At 37.5% G+C, this 23,956-nt stretch overlaps 1 protein-coding gene across 1 annotated transcript; it reads left to right on the top strand.

Annotated features, from left to right (window-relative positions):
* Positions 1–21,810: 21,810 nt before the first annotated feature.
* On the top strand, positions 21,811–22,560 carry SPIN4 (spindlin family member 4; the record flags this gene model as incomplete). The annotated part of the gene is made up of 1 exon (XM_082864947.1): positions 21,811–22,560. The coding sequence occupies one exon, from the start codon at positions 21,811–21,813 to the stop codon at positions 22,558–22,560; it is 750 nt and encodes a 249-aa protein (XP_082721073.1).
* Between the last annotated feature and the right edge of the window lie 1,396 nt (positions 22,561–23,956).

Here is a 23,956-nt window from a genome sequence, read left to right as displayed (position 1 = left end):
TAAAGTGATAATTATGAGTTTAGCAGTTCTAGTACAGAGAGACTGAGGGAGGATGAATTAGAATCACACGTCCTGTTAATTTTCTTTCGTATTTTAGCTTCATTAACTCTCTGGGTTTAAAAAATGCAATTTTTAACATTTTTATGATATTGTGTTCATATCATAAAGAAAAATCATTCTAATCCATGAAAATTAAGAGGATATTATTTTCCCATAAAAGGGTAATGCCCAAGTTGTAATGTCAAGTTATAAATCCCAAACTGTCTTGTCATTACTACACATATGGTTCTAGATATAAAATGATCATGACTTCCTAAGTATATGGAAAATCTGAAACATAGTTAAACTAAATTAATGATATGTGCTAAATCTGAGTCTTGTAACTCAAAGAAAGAATATTTACACATTAAAGCCCTTGGGAACAGAAGCATAGAGAAATGTATTTATGTGGTTTTATTGTAATGTTTCTTAAAGTGAAGATCTGGGGAGGTTGTGAAACAAGCATCCTTATAGAATTCACCACAGACATTCTGGATCAGAGTCTCTGAGGCATGGGACCTGGGATATGTTTATATTGCAAGCTTTGCAGCAAAGTCAAATGCCTAATAAAAGTTGAGGTCCACTGACTTAAGGTGTAATCTTTGGTTCCACCCCAGACTGTTTCCAAGCCAGATCTCCTTTTCAGCCTGTATCCCATGGACTTGAAAAAGTTCTTGAGAATAAAGAATATGTCTTAGTGGGCAGGTATGTATTTCAGTACTCTGAATTTCCTTAAACAGGTGTAAATACCAATTCCTTTTTATTGACCTTGCTTTGGTCCGAGAATTATTTTTGGAGAACTGTAAGGCTGAGTTTCAATTGCTTTTTTGTTTTTAAAGACTGTCCCTTTCCAAAGCATGTACATATGTTATAATTTTGCTTCTATAGAGGTAATCTAAAATGTAGTTCTAAAGAATATGGGAATATAAAATGATTGCCATATCTCCTGGAAAACATATGTATGGGTGGTGGGTTTTGGGGTGATTATTTTTCTTTCATTTTTACATTTTTATGTATAGTTTGAGTTCTCATAGAGAGCTAACCCTTCCTCTAAGCAGTCTCTATTCTCAAAAACTATGGTCTAAAGGTTCCTATCTCAGCTGTGGGATTGGGAAACAACTCCTTGATGATCGTTTGGGAATTTTTCAGTTCAGTCATGTCCAATCTAAGTTTCACTAACTTTATAACTGTGTTTTGTTTCAGTGTAGAGCAACAGAAAATTGTTATTTTTATTAATCTCATAATAAAATAACCCTTCACTTTAAGAGGTTTTTTTAGTAACCCACTTACAGGATTGTGGTGGGGGTTCTATTGTGTCATTGTTCTTTCTGTATGGAAGAAAATTCATGTATCAAGGGAAAAAGCTAAGGACTAGTTCCTCAGATAATTCTCATTAGTCAGAGAACTTACTGTTTTCAAAATAATTTTCAAAGAAATACCTAAAAAATAAAAGTTTCATTTTATGCTTTACCTTAAACTTTAGGGTGGTAATACCTTTTTAAATATATTGCATACAAAATAGAACATATGCAATATTTGTGATTTCATAGTAATTGAACCCAATCTGATTTTGTAATAAATAAGAACTTTAATAAAAAGGAAATAAAATTCATTACTCTTAGTGAACAAGCAGAGTAAGTTTTGACATTCTGTTTTATAAGGTCATTTTTAAATTTATCTGTATTTCTTCATATATAACAAATTGAACTGATCTTATATTCACATAGTATTATTCTTTAGCTTAAAACATTAAACAGACCTTTTACCTAAATAAATTCCATATTGTTTTCTGAAAAGTAGGAACTAGATAGTATTTTCCTTCTTTTATATATACTAAACTGTGGCACAGGAAGTATGAGTCATACAGAAATATAGTAACAGGGTCGAATAATAAAACCCAGGATTTTTAGTGCTAGTTTATTACTCTCCATAACATAGAGGGCTTTTTCTCTCTGCTCATTGAATTTATCCATCCCCTATAGCGTTAAAAAGCTATTTTTGCAAAAATAAAATAACTATACTTAGGGATCAAACTAACAGAGAAAATTTAGTTGGCTTTTAAGCATTGGTCTCCATCTTCAATCCAGTACTTAGAGGAAATCTTTGATAATAGGATGAACATAGTCAAATCCTAAACCAACACCTTTGAAAATCAAAGCCAAAGCCTTTATTCAGAATATATACAACTGGCCAACTCACAATTTTACTCTTCTCATCAACTCTCATTATCAAACCTGCCAAAATACTATATGACAAGATAAGATTTTTACAGGCAATTTAGCAGCTCCACAAATCTCTGTACAGTTCTCAAGAGAGAAAACAAAAATCTTGATCTGTTGATTTAAAAATTCTCTGTCACTTTACTCTCAGCTTACTTAGCTGCATTTTCTCCTTATAAAAGTTTACACGCAATGGTTAACTGGAAAACTACATCCCAAACTCATTTCTTAATCCCAGCTTTCTTTCCCAGCTTTTCATTTTCCTTGAATCATAGAAATATGGAGCAAGAAAGGACTTTAGAGCTGAATCAGTCCAAATCTCTTATTTTTTGTCTGATGAAATGGAAGCAAAGAGAGATTTAATGACTTCTTCAAAGTTGCATACTTATTTTTTCCTGTAAATCAAAGAACATTTTTTATTATTTATTTAATAAGAAATATTATCATATTATATAATTTTTGCATCTTATTTGTTATTCATATATAGAATAATTTTCCTTATCTATTAAATTTTACAATTTCAGCTCTTTTTCTTTTTTAAAAAATTATGAGATAATTGTGGATTCACATGCTGTTGTAAGAAATAATAGAGATATTCTGTGTAATTTTTGCCCAGTAAACTCCAGTGGTAACACTTGGCATTATTAGAGTGCAAAATCACACCAAGAAAATCACATTGATAAAATCTGTCATATTTATTCAGATTTCACCAGTTATATGTGGACTTCTGTGTGTGTGTATTTACTACTATGCAGTTTTATCACACATGTAGATTAGTGTGACAACTACCACAGTCAAGATGAAAAAAAGTTCCACCACAAAGATACCTCATGCCACTCATTTTTAACTACAGCCAACTCTCTCCCACTCCAGATCCCTAATCCTTGGAAGTCATTAAACTATAATTTGTCATTTAAAGAATGCTATATAATTATAATAATACAGTATGTAACATTTTGTGACTGGCTTTTTTTTAACTCAGCATAATTCCTTATAGTAAAACTACAAAATTTGATAATATCAATAGCATATTCCTTTTTATTGCTGAGTGGTATTCCATGGTATGGCTGAATTATTGTATTTTAGTCATTCACCATGAAGGACATATGGTTTGTTTCTAGATTTTATGAATTATGAATAAAGCTTCTATGATCATTTACATACATGTTTTTGTATAAACATAAGTCTTTATTTCTCTAAGATACATGTCCAAGAGTATAATTGCTGATTTATATAGTATTTCCATGTTTATTTTTGTAAGAAACTGCCAAATGTTCTCCAGGGAGAACACATCATTTTTTTTCTCCACTGCTTACAAATTAATTATTTTATTTTTATTTAACATATTTATTGGAGTATAATTGCTTTAAAATGGTGTGATAGTTTCTGCTTTATAACAAAGTGAATCAGTTATACATATACACATATCACCATATCTCCTCCCTCTTGCGTCTCCCACACACACTCCGTATCCATTCCCTCTAGGTGGTCACAGAGCACCGAGCTGAGCTCCCTGTGCTATGCGGTTGCTTCCCACTAGCTAACAACTACATATTTGTTGGTGTATATATGTCCATGCCACTCTCTCACTTTGTCCCAGCTTACCCTTCCCCCTCCCCGTGTCCTCAAGTCCATTCTCTACAACTGCGTCTTTATTCCTCTCCTCCCCTTAGGTTATTCAGAAGCATTTATTTATTTATTTAGATTCCATATATATGTGTTAGCATACGGTATTTGTTTTGCTCTTTCTGACTTACTTCACTCTCTATGACAGATACTAGGTCCATCCACATCACTACAAATAACTTAATTTCATTTCTTTTTATGGCTGAGTAATATTCCTTTGTATATATGTGCCACATTTTCTTTACCCATTAACCTGTCAATGGACAGGCTTCTATGTCCTGGCTACTGGAAATAGAGCTGCTATGAACATTGTGGTACATGACTTTGTTGAATTGTGGCTTTCACAGTGTATATGCAATGTAGTGGGATTGCTGGGTCATATAGTAGATCTATTTTTAGATTTTTAAGTAACCTGCATACTGTTCGCCATAGTGGCTATATCAATTTACATTCCCACCAACAGTGCAAGAGGGTTCCCTTTTGTGCACACCCTCTCCAGCATTTATTTTTTGATGATGATCATTCTGATCAGTGTGAGATGATATCTCATTGTAGTTTTCATTTGCATTTCTCTAATGATTAATGATGTTGAATATCCTTTCATGTGTCTGTTGGCAATCTGTATATCTTCTTTGGAGAAATGTCTACTTAGGTCTTCTGCCCATTTTTGGATTGGGTTGTTTGTTTTTTTGATACTGAGCTACATGAGCTGCTTGTAAATTTTGGAAATTAATCCTTTTACAGTTGCTTCATTTGCAAATATTGTCTCCAATTCTGAGGGATGTCTTTTCATCTTGTTTACGGCTTCCTTTGCTGTACAAAAGCTTTTAAGTTTCATTAGGTCCCATTTGTATATTTTTGTTATTATTTCCATTTCTCTAGGAGGTGAACCAAAAAGGATCTTGCTGTGATTTATGTCGTAGAGTATTCAGCCTATGTTTTCCTCTATGAGTTTGATGGTGTCTGGCCTTACATTTAGGTCTTTAACCAATTTTGAGTTTATCTTTGTGTATGGTGTTAAGGAGTGTTCTAATTTCATTCCTTTACATGTAGCTGTCCAGTTTTCCCAGCACCACTTATTGAAGAAGTTGTCTTTTCCCCATTGTATATTCTTCTATCCTTTATCAAAGATAACGTGACCATATGTGTGTGGGTTTATCTCTAGGCTTTCTATCCTATTCCATGCATGCATATTTCTGTTTCTGTGCCAGTACAATACTGTCTTGATTACTGTAGCTTTGTAGTATAGTCTGAAGTCAGGTGGACTAGTTCCTCCAGCTCCGTTTTTCTTTCTCAAAATTGTTTGGCTTATTCGGGGTCTTTTCTGTTTCCATACAAATTGTGAAATTTTTCATCTAGTTCTGTGAAAAATGCCAGTGTTATTCTGATAGGAATTGCATTGAATCTGTAGACTGCTTTGGGTAGTAGAGTCATTTTCACAATATTGATTCTTCCAATCCAAGAACATGGTATATCTCTCCATCTGTTTGTATCATCTTTAATTTCTTTCATCATTGTCTTATAATTTTCTGCAGACAGGACTTTTTTGTCCTTAGATTTTTCCTAGATATTTTATTCTTTTTGTTGCAGTGGTAAATGGGAGTGATTTCTTAATTTCACTTTCAGATTTTTTATCTTTAGTGTATAGGAATGCAAGACATTTCTGTGCATTAATTTTGTTTCCTGCCACTTTACCACATTCATTGATTAGCTCTAGTAGTTTTCTGGTAGCATCTTTAGGATTCTCTATGTATATTATCATGTCATCTGCAAAGAGTGACAGGTTTACTTCCTCTTTTCCGATTCGGATTCCTTTTATTTCTATTTCTTCTCTGATTGCTGTGGCTAAAACTTCCAAAACTATGTTGAATAATAGTGGTGAGAGTGGGGAACCTTGTCTTGTTCCTGATCTTAGTGGAAATGGTTTCCGTTTTTCACCATTGAGGACGATGTTGGCTGTGGGTTTGTCATATATGGCCTTTATTATGTTAGGAAAGTTTCCTCTATGCCTACTTTCTGGAGGGTTTTTATCATAAATGTTTGTTGAATTTGTCGAAATCTTTCTCTGTGTCCATTGAGATGATAGTATGGTTTTTCTCCTTCAATTTTTTAGCATGGTGTATCACATTGATTGATTTGTGTATATTGGAGAATCCTTGCAGTCCTGGGATAAACCCCACTTTTTCATAGTGTGTGATCCTTTTATTGTGCTGTTGGATTCTGTTTGCTATTATTTTGTTAAGGATTTGGCATCTATGTTCATCAGTGACATTGGCCTGTAGTATTCTTTCTTTGTTACATCTTTGTCTGGTTTTGGTATCAGAGTGATGGTGGCCTTGTAGAATGATTTTAGGAGTGTTCCTCCCTCTGCTATATTTTGGAAGTGTTTGAGAAGGGTAGGTGTTTGCTCTTTTCTAAATGTTTGACAGAACTCGCCTGTGAAGCCATCTCGTCCTCCCTTTTTTTTGTTGGAAGAGTTTTAATCACAGTTTCAATTTTAGTGCTTGTGATTTGTCTGTTCATATTATCTATTTCTTCCTGGTTCAGTCTCAGAAAGTGTGCATTTCTAAGAATTTGTCCATTTCTTCCAGGTTGTCCATTTTATTGTCATATTGTTGCTTGTAGTAATCTCTCATGATCCTTTGTATTTCTGCAGTGTCAGTTGTTACTTCTTTTTCATTTTTAATTTTACTGATTTGAGTCTTCTCCCTTTTTTCTTGATACGTCTGCCTAATGGTTTATCAAGTTTGTTTTTTTTCTGAAAGAACCAGCTTTTAGTTTTATTGATCTTTGCTATTGTTTCCTTCATGTCTTTGTCATTTATTTCTGACCTGATCATAATGGTTTTGTTCCTTCTGCTAAGTTTGTTTTTTTGTTTTTCGTTCTCTAATTTCTTTAGGTGTAATGTTAGGTTGTTTACTTGAGATGTTTCTTGTTTTAAATATAGGATTGTACCGCTATAAACTTCCCTAATAGAACTGCTTTTGCTGCATCCAGAGGTTTTGGGTCACCCTGTTTTTTTTTTCACATTACACCAGACTCATAGTGACATCGTTTTTTATTTTTATTTTTTACATCATTTTTGGAGTATAATTGCTTTACAATGGTGTGTTAGTGTCTGCTTTATAACAAAGTGAATCAGGTATACATATACAAATGTTCCCATATCTCTTCCCTCTTGCGTCTCCCTCCCTCCCACACTCTATATCCCACTCCTCTAGGTGGTCACAAGTCATCGAGCTGATCTCCCTTTGCTATGCAGCTTCTTCCCAATAGCTATCTATTTTACGTTTGGTAGTGTATATATGTCCATTCCACTCTCTTGCTTTGTCACAGCTTACCCTTCTCCCTCCTCATATATCAAGTCCATTCTCTAGTAGGTCTGTCTCTTTATTCCTGTCTTACCCCTAGGTCCTTCATGACATTTTTTCCTTAAATTCCATATATATGTGTTAGAATATGGTATTTGTCTTTCTCTTTCTGACTTACTTCACTCTGTATGACCTACTCTAGGTCCGTCCACCTCATTACAAATAGCTCAATTTCGTTTCTTTTTATGGTTGAGTAATATTCCGTTGTATATATGTGAAATGCAAATCAAAACTACAATGAGGTATCATCTCACAACAGTCAGAATGGCTATCATCAAAAAATCTAGAAACAATAAATGCTGGAGAGGGGGTGGAGAAAAGGGAACATTCTTGCACTGCTGATGGGAATGTGAATTGGTACAGCCACTATGGAGAACAGTATGGAGATTCCTTAAAAAACTACAAATAGAACTACCATATGACCCAGCAATCCCACTACTGGGCATATAACCTGAGAAAACCATAATTCAAAAAGAGTCATGTAGCAAAATGTTCATTGCAGCTCTATTTACAATAGCCCAGAGATGGAATCAACCTAAGTGTCCCTCATTGGATGAATGGAGAAAGAAGATGTGGCACATCATGTTTTCATTGTCATTTGTTTCTAAGTATTTTTTGATTTCCTCTTTGATTTCTTCCGTGACCTCTTGGTTATTAAGTAGTGTGCTGTTTAGCCTTCATGTGTTTGTATTACTTAAAGTTTTCTCCTGTAATTGATATCAAGTCTCATGGTGTTGTGGTCGGAAAAGTTACTTGATACAATTTCAATTTTCTTAAATTTATCAAGGCTTGATTTGTGACACAAGATATATCTCTCCTGGAGAATGTTCCATGAGCAATTAAGAAGAATGTGTATTCTGTTGTTTTTGGATGGAATGTCCTATAAATATCAATTAAGTCCATCTTGTTTAATGTATCATTTAAAGCTTGGGTTTCCTTGTTTATTTTCATTTTGGATGATCCATCCATTGGTGAAAGTTGGGTGTTAATATCCCCTACTGTGATTGTGTTACTGTCGATTTCCCCTTTTATGGCTGATAGTATTTGCCTTATGTATTGATGTGCTTCTATGTTGCATGCGTAAATATTTACAATTGTTATATCTTCTTCTTGGTTTTCTCACATGATCATTATGAAGTGTCTTTCTTTGTCTCTTGTATTAGACTTTGTTTTAAAGTCTATTTTGTCTGATATGAGAATTGGTACTCTAGCTTTCTTTTGATTTCCATTTGCATGGAATATCTTATTCCATCCCCTCACTTTCAGTCTGAATGTGTCCCTAGGTCTGCTGTGGGTCTCTTGTAGACAGCATGCATATGGGTTTTTTTTTAATCCCTTCAGCCAATCTATGTCTTTTAGTTGGAGCATTTAAACCATTTACATTTAAGATAATATCTATATGTATGGTCCTATTACAATTTTCTTAATTGTTTTGGATTTATTATAGTAGGTCTTTTCCTTCTCTTGTGTCTCCTGCCTGGAGAAGCTCCTTTAGCATTTGTTGTAAAGCTGGTTTGGTGGTGGTGAATTCTCTTAGCTTTTGCTTGTCTGTAAATGTTTTAATTTGTCCATCAAATCTAAATGAGATCCTAGATGGATAGAGTAATCTTTGTTGTAGGTTTTACTCCTTCATCACTTTAAATATTTCCTGCCACTCTCTTCTGGCGTACAGAGTTTCTGCTGAAAGATTAGCTGTTAACCTTATGGAGATTCCCTTATGTGTTATTAGTTGTTTTTCCCTTGCTGCTTTTAATGTTTCTTTTTGGTATTTAATTTTTGAAAGTTTGATTAATATGTGTCCTGGCATGTTTCTCTTTGGATTTTCCTGTATGGTACTTTCTTTGCTTCTTGGACTGGATTAACTCTTTCCTTTCCCATATTAGGGAAGTTTCCAACTATAACCTCTTCAAATATTTTCTCAGTCTCTTTCTTTTTTCTCTTCTTCTGGGACCCGTATCATTCGAATGTTGGTGCGTTTAATATTGTCCCAGAGGTCTCTGAGACTGTCCTCAATTCTTTTCATTCTTTCTTCTTTAATCTGCTCTGCAGTAGTTATTTCCACTATTTTATCTTCCAGTTCATTTATCCGTTATTCTGCATCAGTTATTCTGCTATTGATCCCTTCTAGAGAATTTGTAATTTCCTTTATTGTGCTGTTCATGATTGTTTCTTTGCTCTTTAGTTCTTCTAGGTCCTTGTTAAACGTTTCTTGTATTTTTTCCATTCTATTGCCAAGATTTTGGATCATCTTTACTATCATTATTCTGAATGCTTTTTCAGGTAGACTGCCTATTTCCTCTTCAATTGTTAGGTCTGGTGCATTTTTATCTTGCTCCTTCATCTGCTGTGTGTTTTTCTGTCTTCTCATTTTGCTTATCTTACTGTGTTTGGGGTCTCCTTTTTGCAGGCTACAGGTGTGTAGTTCCTGTTGTTTTTGGTGTCTGTCCCCAGTGGCTAAAGTTGGTTCAGTGGGTTGTGTAGGCTTCCTGGTGGAGGGGACTAGTGCCTGTGTTCTGGTGGATGAGGCTGGATCTTGTCTTACTGTTGGGCATGTCCACATCTGGTGGTGTGTTTTGGGGTTTCTGTGGCCTTATTATGATTTTAGGCAGCCTCTGTGCTAGTGGGTGTGGCTGTGTTCCTGTCTTGCTAGTTTGTTTGACACAGGGTGTCCAGCACTGTAGCTTGCTGGTTGTTGAGTGGAGCAGGGTCTTGGCGTTGAGATGGAGATTTCTGAGAGTTGTTCGCTGTTTGATATTACGTGGAGCTGGAAGCTGTCTTGTGGACCCGTGTCCTGAATGTGGCTCTCCCACCTCAGTGACACAGCCCTGACGCCTGGCTAGAGCACCAAGAGCATCTCCTCCACACGTTTCAGAATAAAAGGGAAGAAAAAAAGAAAGAAAGAAGATAAAATAAAATAAAAATAAAGTAAAATAAAATATTATTAAAACAAAAAATAAAAAAATAATTATTAGGAAAAAACAGTTTTAAGTAATTAAAAAAACACACACATAAAAGAAATGGACAGACAGAGCCCTAGGAAAAATGGTAAAAGCAAAGGTCTACAGACAAAATCACATGCAAAGCATACACATACACACTCAGAAAAATAGAAAAAGGGGAAAAATATATATATTATGGCTTCCAAAGTCCACCTCCTCAATTTGGGTTGATTCACTGTCTATTCAGGTATTCCACCAATGTAGGGCACATCACGTTTATTGTGGAGATTTAATCCGCTGCTCCTGAAGCTGCTGAGAGAGAGTTCCCTTTCTCTTCTTTGTTCACACTGCTCCTGGGGTTCTCATTTGGATTTGGATCCGCCTCTGTGTGTAGGTCACCTGAGAGTGTCTGTTCTTTTCTCAGACAGGACAGGGTTAAAGGAGCAGCTGATTCAGGGGCTGTGGCTCACTGAGGCCATGGGGACAGAGGTGTACAGATGTGGTTTGAGCCTGTGACAGAAGAGGCAAGTGTGACATTGCACCAGCCTGAGGCACACCGTGCATTCTACCATGGGAGCTGTCCCTGGATCACGGGACCCTGGCAGTGGCAGGCTGCACAGGCTCCTGGGAGGGAAGGTGTGGGTAGTGACCTGTGCTTGCATTCAGGCTTCTTGGTGGCTGCAGCAGCAGGCTTAGCGTCTCATATTTGTCTCTGTGGTCTGTGCTGATAGCCACAGCTCAAGCCCGTCTCTGGAGCTCCTTTAAGCAGCACTCTTAATCCCCTCTCCTCGCGCACCAGGAAACAAAGAGGGAAGATGATCTCTCTTGCTTCTTCAGCAGGTCCAGACTTTTTCCCAGACTCCCTCCCAGCTAGCTGTGGCACTCTATCCCCCTTCAGGCTGTGTTCATACAGCCAACTCCAGTCCTCTCCCTGGGATCCGACGAAAGCCGAAGCCTCAGCTCCCATACCCCACCCGTTCCATCAGGTGAGCAGACAAGCCTCTCGGGCTGGTGAGTGCCTGTCGGCACCGATCCTCTGTGTGGGAATCTCTCTGCTTTGCCATCCACTCCCCTGTTGCTGTTCTCTCCTCCGTGGCTCTGAAGCTTCCCCCCTCCACCACCCATAGTCTCCGCCTGCAAAAGTGCTTCCTAGTGTTTGGAAACCGTTCCTCCTTCACAGTTTCCTACCACTGGTGCAGGTCACGTCCCTATTCTTTTGTCTCTGTTTTTTTCTTTTTTCTTTTGCCCTACCCAGGTACTTGAGGATTTTCTTGCCTTTTGGGAGGTCTGAGTTTTTCTGCCAGTGTTCAGTAGGTGTTCCATAGGAGTTGTTCCACATGTAGCTGTTCTGCCATCTTGAAGCTCTATTGGGTTTTTCTTTTTGGTAGGTCTTTCCCTTCCCTTGTGTTTCCTGCCTAGAGAAGTTCCTTTAGCATTTTTTGTAAAGCTGGTTTTGTGGTGCTGAGTTCTCCTAACTTTTGCCTGTCTGTAAAGGTTTTAATTTCCCTGTCGAATCTGAATGAGATCCTTCCTGGGTAGAGAAATCTTGGTTGTAGAATTTTCCCTTTCATCATTTTAAATATGTCCTGCTACTCCCTTTTAGCTTGCAGAGTTTCTGCTGAAATATCAGCTGTTAACCTTTTAGGGATTCCCATTTATATTATTTGTTGCTTTTTTCTTGCTACTTTTAATATGTTTTCTTTGTATTTAATTTTTGATAGTTTGATTAATATGTGTTTTGGTGTGTTTCTCCTTGGATTTATCCTGTATAGGACTCTCTGTGCTTCCTGGACTTGATTGACTCTTTCCTTTACCATACCAGGGAAGTTTTCAACTGTAATCTCTTCAAATATTTTCAGTCCCTTTCTTTTTCTTTCCTTCTTCTGGAACCCTTATAATTCGAATGTTTGTGCTTTTAATGTTGTCCCAGAGGTCTCTAAGACTGTCCTCAATTATTTTCTTTCTTTTTTCTTTATTCTGCTCCCCAGTAGTTATTTGCACTACTTTATCTTCCAGGTCAGTTTCCCGTTCTTCTGCTTCAGTTATTCTGCTATTGATTCCTTTTAGATAATTTTTAATTTCATTTATTGTGTTGCTCATCATTGTTTGTTTGCTCTTTAGTTCTTCTAGGTCCTTGTTAAACGTTTCTTGTATTTTCTCCATTCTATTTCCAAGATTTTGGATCATCCTTACTATCATTGCTCTGAATTCTTTTTCAGGTAGACTGCCTATTTCCTCTTCATTTGTTTGGTCTGGTTGGTTTTTACCTTGCTCCTTCATCTGTTGTGTATTTCTCTACTCATTTCAGTTAACTTTTTGTGTTTACCATCTCCTTTTTGCAGGCTTCAGTTCTTAGTTCCTGTTGTTTTTGGTCTCTGCTCCCAGTGGCTAATGTTGGTTCAGTTCCTTTTGTAGGCTTCCTGGTGGAGGGGACTGGTGCCTGTGTTTTGGTGAATGAGGCAGGATCTTGTCTCTCTAGGAGTCAGGACTGTGTCCTGTTTTGTTTTTTGGGGTGTCTGTTACCTTATTATGATTTTAGCCATCTTGTCTGCTTATGGGTGGGGTTGTGTTCCTGTCTTTCTTGTTATTTGGCATAGGGTGTCCTGCACCTTAGCTGCTGGTCGTTGAGTGGAGTTGGGTCTTAGCATTGAGATGGAGATCTCTGGGAGAGTTTTTGTTGTTTGATATTATGGTGAGCCGGGAGGTCTCTGGTGGACCAATGTCCTGAACTTGGCTCTCCCACCTCAGAGGCACAGTCCTGACACCCGGCCAGAGCACCAAGACACTTTCAGCCACATGGCCAGGTAAGTGGGATGTTTCTTGCCTTTTGGGAAGTCTGAGGTCTTCTGCCAGTGTTCAGTATGTATTCTATAGGAGTTGTTCTACATGTAGATGTATTTATGATGTATTTGTGGGGAGGAAGGTGATCTTACTCCTCTGCCATCTTGAAGGTCTCTACCAGAATACATCATTTTACATTCTAACCATGAATGTTAGAGAGAACTAGTTTCTCTGCATCCTGGTCAACATTTGGTATGGTCTCTATTTTAAAAATTTTAGCTATTTTAATAGATGTGTAGTGATATCTTATTATGGTAATAATTTATATTTTCCTAATGGCTAATGATCTCTTCATGTGCTTATTTACTGACTGTATATCCTCTTTGTGAATTTTTTTGGTCATGTCTTTTACCATTTTCTAATTGGATTGTCTTCTATTTTACTGATGAGTAAAATAGTTTTACTTTATGTTTTCGAGATACGAGCCTTTTGTTAGATGTATAATTTGCAAATATTTTCTCACTTTCTGTAGCTTGTCTATTCATCCTCTTAACAGAGTGTTTCATAGATCATATATATTTTTTAATTTTAATGAGATCAAATTTATCAATTGTTCCTATGAAGAATCCTACTTTTGGTGTCAAGTGTAAGAACTTTTCAGCTGGCACTAGGTACCAGAGATTTTCTTCTATGTTTTTCGTAAAAGTTTTATAACTTTATATTTTACATTTTAGTTAGTTTTTCATTTCAAGGTAATTTTTGTATAAGATAAGAGGTTTCCATGTAGGTTGTGTGTGTGTGTGTGTGTGTGTGTGTGTGTGTGTGTGTGTGTGTGCTTTGTGATGTCCAATTCCCCCAACACCATTTGTTGAAAAAGCTATCCTTTCTCTATTGAATTGCTTTGGAACATCTGTCAAAAATCAGGTGGATGTAAATGTGAGTCATTTTCTGAGTTCTCTCTCTGTGTGTCTCTTGGTCTGTAAGCACCATACTTTCTTGATTACTGTAGCTATGCAACTTTAAGGTAGAATGATTCTTTCTACTATATACTTCTGTTTCAAATTTGTTTTAGACATTCTAGATATTGAACATTTCCATATAAATATAAGAAGAATCCTGCGTATTTCTATGAAAAACCATGCTCAAATTTTCATAGAAATTGCATTAAATTCATAGATCATTTTGGAGAGAATTAACATCTTTATTGAGTCCTGCAATCTGTGAAAACTGTATATCCTTCTATTTACTTACATCTTTTTAAATTCCTGGCATTAACATTTAAAATTTTCAGTATACAGATCTTGTACATGTTTTGATATATATATATATATATATATATATATATATATATATATATATATATATATATGTAAGAATTTCACTTCCATTAAAGGAATTGCAAATGTTAGCTCTTTTGTTATTGTCTCACAGTTTCCTGAGATTGCTCTTTATATCTAAGTTTGTTTCCTCTCTGCTGTTCAATGGGGCAAATTCTATTTTTCTAACCTCAAGTTTGTTGATTCTACCTTCTGTTCTCTCTAGTCATAAATTGATTCCAACCCAGGAGATTTTTATTTTGGTTATTTCATTTTTCAATGTTAAATTTCCATTTTGTTCTTTTTTATAGATTCTATTTCTTTGCTGATGTTTTCTATGTTTTTCAATTGTTTCAATATAATTCAAAATTGTGTATTAAAGCATTTTAATGCTTTAGATGATTTAAAATCTATTTCAGATAATTTCAATATTTTATTTATCTTGGTTTTGGCATTATTATGTGTATTACCTCATTCAAGTTGTGATTTTCATTGCATCTTTGTTATTTTTGATATCATATTATGAGACTATTTTATTTGACTTTTCTTTATCAGCTAGTCCCACTGTTGTTATGTAGCTGGAGTGTTGGGTGTGCGTGCATGTTCACCTTCTCTGTGGGATCTCTTGGCACTACCTTTGCAAAAGTGGAGTACTGACTCACACTGCCTCATTGCACATGGGTGGAATGGTTAGAAGTTTAGCTCCCTTCTTAAATCTGCCAGTACCTTAGTGATGAAAGTTGTGTACTGACTCATACCATCTCATTGCCTCCAAGTGTGGGTGGTGGCTTATCTGACCACTAGGCTTCACTGACTCCAAGGGCATAGGGAGAGTTGAATACCATTTATTCCCATCTTGTTACCCTGGTTGAGTTTCATTGACAGTGGTTGGGGATGAACGCTCAACTCCTCAGTGGGTTTCACTGATACAGTGAGTGTTGGGAACCAGAGTTCTGACTAGGCCTGCCTTGCTTTTCATTGTTCAGTCTAACTGCTGTTGATTTGATGTAGGGGGATGGTTAGGAGAAGTTATAGCATAGCTGTCACTAGCACTACTTTATACCTCTAGATGACTGTGGAGGAACAGCTCATCCTAAACCCTCACTGATGCTACTCTGGCAAGAAAATCAGAGCATAGCACTGCTTGCTTCTGATGAGTGGGGGATGGAAGATCAGCTCTGTGCTCAGTACCATACCACTTAATACTACTCTGACAGGGAAGTACTATCTGCTTAGGGAAGAATCACGTGCTTCTGCTAGATGGGCCATGGAAGATCAACTCTCTACTTCGTCCTGCCAACATTACACTATCAGAAGTGTTGGAACATCATCTTCTTCCACCCAGCAGTGGATGGAATGCTAAGTCTCTGCATTTGAGGCTGTTGACTAACCTTGTTTCCCACCACATCCCCTGTTCCTTAACCTGGCACGTGCTATGCTACAGCCGCAAGCTCCTTACAAATTTTTTACATATCCTATGCCCAGGCCTGCCCCTGTGCTTTTAGCTGTGTTCTGATTGGACTGAAAAGGTCTCACTATTCTACCACCTTCTGAATGTCTTCTTTTTGTTGTCTCACCCTTTCAAGTTGTCTTTACCAATTTTCCCACCCATAAGAAATCACTCCCTCCTTTTTGTCCCCAGTGCTTAATTTGTACCTCTCAGAGCATGTATTATAATCTACCTTGTACAATGGAATTATATTTATGCCTATATCCATAACCCCTCCAGTTATAAATTATCACTGTATCTCCCAAATTTATTCTCAATAATGTTTTGTTTATCCAGAATTTGGGCTTCCAGAAACTTGCAGCATTTGAAAGACTGCTCTGAAACTGACTATAAAGAACAAAACCCTGCTACAGTGTCTCCTTGATTCACACTCAGGCCCTGACCAAGAGAGCTTGAGTGTGAAACAGAGCAAAGGTTCAGAGGTGGAGCATGAGCCAGGTGGTTTATAGACAGATCTGATAAGTGAAAAGGGCTTATTTTAAGGAATGACTAGTTAAGAGTCTATGAGTACTTGCCATGAACAAGTTCATGTGCTAAGAAATTTACTTGCATTTTTCTTATTTAATCCTCACAGCTACACCTTGTGTTGGCTTTTATAATTATCCACATACAGGTGTATCTTGTTTTATTGTGTTTCACTTTATTGTGCTTCACATTTATTGAGTTTTTTTTACTAATTGAAGATTTGTGGCAACCTCGTGTCAAGCTAGTCTATTGGCACCACTTTTCCAACAGCATTTCCTCACTGCATATGTCTGTGTCATATCTTGGTAATTCTTGCAATATTTTAAACGTTTTCATTATCATTATATCTGTTATGATGATCTGTTATCAGTGATCTTTAATGTTACTATTATAATTGTTTTGGGGCACCACAAACAGCATCCATATAAGATGACAAACTTAATGGATAAATGTTGTGTGTGTTCTGACTGCTTCACCAACTGGCCACTCCCTCCTCTCTTTCCCTCTCTTTGGGCCTCCCTATTCCCTGAGATACAAAAATATTGAATAAGCCTATTAATAACCATACAAAGGCCTCTAAGTTTTCAAGTGAAGGGAAGAGACATGTCTCTCACTTTAAATCAAAACGTGGAAATGCTTTAGCTTAGTGAGGAAGGCATGTCAAAAGCTAAGATGGGCCAAAAACTAGGCCCCTTGAGCCAAACAGCCACATTGTGAATGGAAAGAAAAAGTTATTCAAGGAAATTAAAAGTGCTACTCTAGTGAACACACAAATGATAAAAAAAATAAAAGCAGCCTTTTTTCTGATACAGAGCAAGTTTTAGTGGTCTGGATAGAAGATCAAACCAGCCACAGCATTCCCTTAAGCTAAAGCCTAATTCAGAGCAAGGCCCTAACTCTCTTCAATTCTATGAAGGCTTTGAGAGGTGAGGAAGCTACAGAAGAAAAGTTTGAAGCTAGCAGAGGTTGGTTCATGAGGTTTAAGGAAAGAATCCATCTCCAAAGCATCAAAGTGGAAGATGAAGCAGCAAACGCAGGTGTAGAAGCTGCAGCAAGCTTTCCAGAAGATCTAGCTAAGATAATCAACAAAGGTAGCTACACTAACTAAACAACAGATTTTCAATGTAGACATAGTTGTCTTATATTGAAAGAAGATGCCCTCTATGACTTTCGTAGCCGAAGAGGAGAAGTTAATGCCTGGCTTCAAAGATTCAAAAGACAGACTGACTCTCTTGTTAGGGGATAATGCAGCTGGTGACTTTAAGTTGAAGCCAATGTTCATTTACTATTCAGAAGACAAAGATCCCTTTCAAAATATTAGTGCTCATTGGACAGGAATAAAGATGCAGACATAGAGAATGGACATGAGGACACAGAGAGGGGGAAGGGTAAGCTGGGACAAAGTGAGAGAGTGGCATGGACTTATATATACAACCAAATGTAAAATAGCTAGCTAGTGGGAAGCAGCCGCATAGCACAAGGAGATCAGCTCAGTGCTTTGTTATCACCAGGAGGGGTGGGATAGGGAGGGTGGGAGGGAGACACAAGAGGGAGGAAATATGGGGATATATGTATATGTATAGCTGATTCACTTTGTTATAAAGCAGAAACTAACACACCATTGTAAAGCAATTATACTCCAATAAAGATGTTAAAAAAAATACTACTGCTCATTGACAATGCACCTAGTCACCCAGAGCTCTGATGGAGATGTACAATAAGATTAATGCTGCTTTCATGCCAGCGAACACAACATTTATTCTGCAGCTGATGGATCAAAGAATAATGTTGACACTCAAGTCTTATTATTTAAGAAATACATTTCATAAGGCTATAGCTGCCATAGATAGTGATTCCTCTGATATCTGGGCAAAGCAAATTGAAAACCTTCTGGAAAGGATTCACCATTCTATATGCAAGTTAAGTACATTCATAATTCATGGAAAGAGGTCAAAACATCAACGTTAACAGGAGTTTGGAAGAAGTTTATTCCAATTCTCATGGATGATTTTGAGTAGTTCAAGACTTCAGTGGAGGAAGTAACTGCAGATGTGGTGGAAATAGCAAGAGAACTAGAATTAGAAGTGGAGCCTGAAGATGTGACTTGGTACACTCTCATAATAAAACTTAAATGAATGAGGAGTTGCTTCTTATGGATGAGCAAAGAAAGCTGGTGATGGTATCTACTCCTGGTGAAAATGCTGTGAAGATTGTTGAAATGACAACAAAGGATTTAGAATATTACATAAACTTAATTGATAAAGGAGCAGCAGGTTTAAGAGGATTAACTCCAATTTTGAAAGAAGTTCTCCTGTGGGTAAAATGCTATCAAATAGCATTGCATGCTACAGAGAAACCTTTTGTGAAAAGAGTTAATGGATGCAGCGACTTCACTGTTGTCTTATTTTAAGAAATTGCCACACCACCCCAACCTTCACCAGCCACCACCCTGATTAGTCAGCAGCCAATCAACATTGAGACAAGATACTCCACCAGCAAAAAGATTGTGACTTGTAGAAGATCAGATAATGGTTAATACTTTTTAACAATAAAGTATTTTTAATTAAGGTGTTATATACCTCGTATTTTTAAACATAATGCTATTACACACACATTATACTATAGTATAATGTAAACATAATGTTTACATGCATTGAGAAACCAAAAAATTTGTGTGACTTCCTATATTGAAATATTCACTTTATTGCGGTGGTCTGAAACTGAACCCACAATATCTCCGAGGTATGATTATGTTGCATTTGATGGTGTTCTCCTTATCATTTTCAGACTTATAGACACATATTTATAGGATCAGTAATCTGGGTGTTTTGAAGGGATAAATAAAGCTGCCCTAGGAGATTTTAAGTCACCAGAACTGCTGTCTTCAGAGGCTTGTATAAGACCACTTGTTTCATTTTGGAGGATTTCTTTGGATTGGAGCAGGGCAGTTGAAACCACTTATTTATTCATATAACAAATACTTATTGAGTACCTATTCTGAGTACCTATTCTGAGCACTTGAGATAAAAGTCCTTTAAAAGTCCTTTCTTGAATGGGTTTGTAGTCTAGTGGGCAGACATACAAAGTAAACATTACATCTTAGTGTAGTGAGGCTCATTGAATCCATAATGCTAGGGAGTGATTTAAACATCAGAATCATAGTTCTAGAGAAGGAAGGATACTGGAAATTCTTTGTCTCTTCAAATTGCTTTGTAGGGCTGTGAGCAAGAATTCCATTAAAGTATATAACCAAAGAGCTTGAGTTAACTGTCCTGAGTTTTCATGCCTGGTGGGTGGTCTTCTCCCACCTGTCAATTGCTCTTCTAAGCAAAAATAACTTGGCACATCTTGGTCTGGGGAATTACTTGGGGAGCATTATTTGTGGAACATAATGACATGACATTTACACATACTTTCTGACTTTCACTGTGTAGGTTGTATATATGTGTGAATATGTACACACCACTATGTAATTCTAAAGAGTTTAGAAATACCTTTTAGTATATGTAGTTTTCTTGCTTACTTCAAATTGTCTCCTTGGAATTACTTTCTTATAATATAGTACTGGAGAGTTATCTCATCTCAAAAGCCTTTGGCCTGGGAAATGTGGGGAATTGAAGGATCCACACATACTCTGCCCAATCAGCTATTAAATGGTATGAGGACTAGGTTTTTCTTTCCCTGCTTTGGAAGGTAATGTAATGTGGAGGCAGCCCGAATTTCTGCCTTGCACCTCTCTTCCCTGCTTTCCTACATTTCCAGAAGAATTAATGGTCTTTTTTACCCATGATGATATGAGCCTTTCTCTTCTCACTAGTATAGAGTGGAGGAGTGAGAATGAGGAGCCTAGACTTCCCTGGTTTATATTGCCATCTTGTAAGTAGGATACAGGAATAAAAGACATACAGACATTTTCATTTAATTTTGATAAGAGCCCTGTGACTTGAAGTAGGTGAAATTATGGATACTTTCTTTTCTATCGTTCATATTTTCCACATGAGCATGCAGTACTTTTATAATCAGAAAGACTGCAAATATATACCACAAAAACCTTTTAATTTTTTCTCTCTACAAAATTGGAGCCACAATTTTGTTTCAATATCCTGCTTTCTCACACATTGTTATTATCTCATATGTAGATCTCCATGTCATTAAATATTCTTTGAAAAAATGTTTTATACCAGCTTAATAAATCCATATATGAGAGTAAACTAATTTTGTTTATCGTCATAGACATTTTAGGATAAATAACGGAAGATCTATACAAAGGAATATTATGGAACCATTAAAAAACACATTTTCAGAGTATTTAATAATTTTGGAAGATACTAATGATATGAATTTAAAAAGAAGTTATAAAGATGTGAAACCTGCTACCAATTTTGTAAACTACAAGCATAGATTTATTGAGATATCAGAACTGTTAACATTTTGCTGTACACCTAGATGTTAAGATTAAGGCTAGTTTCGGTTTTTATTTCACTGAATTTCAGAAAATCTCCAGTGTCAGTACATTTACTTTACATTCAGAAAAATATATGTATTAAAAAAGCATTACCGTGAGTGACCAGATAGAAAATAAAAAGGAAAGTTCGGATCAAGATGGTGGACCATACAGGGCATTTACTTATCCGGTCTCATAATCCTTAAAGTGAAAAAAAAAATTGTATGTACAAACTCTGTGTATGTATGTGTTGAATATTAAAAAAAAATGTTTTGTGAGGAATTCCTGGAAGATAGAAAGCAGTTGGAGAAGCTGTTGAGGAGGCTGGTGGACGACAGACGGCCACAGAGGAGTAAGGGAGCCGGCCAGTCTGGCTTGGGTTTGAGAGAAGCGGTCGGGGGACGCGTGAGGAAATGAAGGAGTGAGCGCCTGTGACTGTGTGGACAGAACGCACTGTGCACAGTAACCCGCCCAGTTGCTGCTGGCTGAGCGGAAGGCGGAATGGCGGGGGCGGGGCCGAGGCTCAGGCGGGCTCTGAGGGGTCGGGTTCCCGAAGCGGCAAAAACCCTGGCGCCAGAGCTAGGCCGAGCAGAGCAACATTGCTAAACCGAGACCCCGCGGACTTCTCAGAGACCCGCCGCCGCCCGTGACTTTGGCGCTGCAGCCATCGCTCTTATCCCTTTCCCGTCCTCTCCTTCTCCGTCGCCGTTCCACAGCCGCAGCACCATCGATAACAGCTAAGTGGTCAATTCGGGAGACTTAGGGTTGGGAGTCGGGGCGGGCGCAAGGCGCGGGCAGCACACGCAAGCCCGCCATCTCCTGCGGCAACTGCCACTGCTGCAGATACCTCTGCCGGGCGGGAGAGAAGAATACTGTCAAGAGGCCCCCGCTGTCCTAGTGCCCACGGTCAGAGTTAGAGCGTTTCTGCCGAGCCTTGGTGAGAGCCTTGCCTTTGGGGAAGTGAGAAGGAGAACGGACAGGACAGGATCTTTCTGTTTTCGGAGATCACGAGAAAAGATCTCATACTGGATAGTGCTGACTTTTTGTCAACTTAATCTAGTAAGTGGTAGCGTTGCTGAGTCTCCTTAAAACCCCGAGCCATGTCGCCCCCAACAGTGCCTCCGATGGGCGTAGATGGTGTGTCCGCATACCTGATGAAGAAAAGGCACACCCACAGGAAACAGCGGCGCAAGCCCACTTTCCTCACCCGTAGGAACATTGTGGGCTGTCGCATTCAACACGGCTGGAAGGAAGGCAACGAGCCTGTGGAGCAGTGGAAGGGCACCGTGCTTGAGCAGGTTTCCGTGAAGCCCACTCTCTATATCATCAAATATGATGGCAAAGATAGTGTGTATGGACTAGAACTGCACCGAGATAAGAGAGTTTTAGCGCTAGAGATCCTTCCTGAGAGAGTGCCAACTCCTCGCATTGATTCGCGCCTGGCAGATTCCCTGATTGGCAAGGCAGTGGGTCATGTGTTTGAGGGTGAGCACGGTACGAAAGATGAATGGAAGGGCATGGTCCTGGCGCGAGCCCCCGTGATGGACACTTGGTTTTACATCACCTACGAGAAAGATCCAGTCCTTTATATGTACACGCTGCTGGATGACTACAAAGCTGGTGACCTGCGCATCATTCCAGATTCCAACTACTATTTCCCTACAGCAGAACGGGAGCCTGGAGAAGTTGTCGACAGCCTTGTGGGCAAGCAGGTGGAGCACGCCAAAGATGATGGGTCCAAGAGAACCGGCATTTTCATCCATCAAGTGGTGGCCAAGCCATCTGTCTACTTCATTAAGTTTGATGATGATATTCACATTTATGTCTATGGTTTGGTGAAAAACCCCTAAATTCATTGTGCTATTGCAAAAATTGTGGAACTGTTAAATGTAAAATATGTCGTGCGAAATTTTGAGAACATTTTTGAAGTCAGAGATTAAAGAATTTATTATTACTTACGGTGCCTCCAAATCTTACATTGACTAGTTCCACAGTTTTGTCCGAAGTATACTTTGGTACTTTTGATATTGCCTTGTTCTGTAATCAAAATTTTAAATCGGGTGCTAATAGAAACTTGAAAAGTTTTTGTAAAATTTGGAACAATGGAAAACTAGATAAAGAAAAATAAATGGTGTACACACACTATATCCTCCACCCTCCTCCATTTCTTTCTTTGCCTTACCAATTTTTTTCTCCCCAGGTAACAAGTGTTAAGAACATAATGCATATCCTTCCATGTTTTCCCAATCCTCTTAAAGAAAGTTTGTTGTAGTCCTTTCTACAGAAACAGCAAGCCCCAGTATTTCTCTGTAATTGCTTTTCTCCCTTGACATATCCTTCTGATCAGTAGCTACAGATATCTCTCTCTCCCCCATGCCTCCCTCTCCATATGGTATAAGATAGATGTCCAACTATACATTTTATTCACATTGGATATCTGATTGTACCATCACATTTATTAAATAAATCACCAATTCCCCCTCTCCCTCTATTTCTCCTTGTCTTCCTCCCTTCTCCTAAAAGCTGCATACACAGTACATATATATGTACCAAAATGGTACCATTTATGTACCATTCTATTATTGATGGTCTTTAAGTTTTCTCTTTTTTTTTCCCCCATAGCACAGCTACAATACATACTGGTGCTTTTATTTCTATAGGGTAGCTTCCCAGAAATGGGACTGCTAGGTAGGTGTTTATTTAATTTTAAGAGATATTACAAAATTACCATCTAAAATGAAAGTGCTCATTTTCCAGCATCCTCTCCAGCACTCTTTAATGTTTGCAAATCTGAACAGTGAAAAATTACATAGTATTGTTTGTTTAATTGAAAAACTCAGTGAGGTTTTTTTTTACCATTTGGACTTTTTTGGTGATTTGCCAGTGCTTATCCTTTGCTCATCTGTCTATTGAATCTTTGATCTTTTCCTTATAAATCTGTAGGAATTCTAACTATGTTTACTATGTGGTGTGTATTAATCAGTTGTAGCCCATATGTGTTATGATTTTCTCCATTCTATCATTAATCTTGACTTTGCTGATATCTTCTTTTTTTACTTTACAGGTTTTAAAAAAAAGTTAGATAGATTCCTTTCTTCTTTTTAGCTTTTCGGTTTCTTGTTTTTTTCAGCTGAATGTCCCCACCGCTAGTCATACAAATATTTACCTACATGTTTTCTAAAAAAATTTTTTAATTTTAAGCTTTAACTGTTTGATCCATCAGGAATTTATTTTTCTATATGGAGA

The sequence above is a fragment of the Leucopleurus acutus genome, assembly GCF_964270905.1.
Source record: "Leucopleurus acutus genome assembly, chromosome: X".
Classification (NCBI taxonomy): Eukaryota; Metazoa; Chordata; class Mammalia; order Artiodactyla; family Delphinidae; genus Leucopleurus; species Leucopleurus acutus.
The sequence above is the reverse complement of the archived record's forward strand: the minus strand, read 5'-3'. Positions and strand labels throughout refer to the sequence as shown.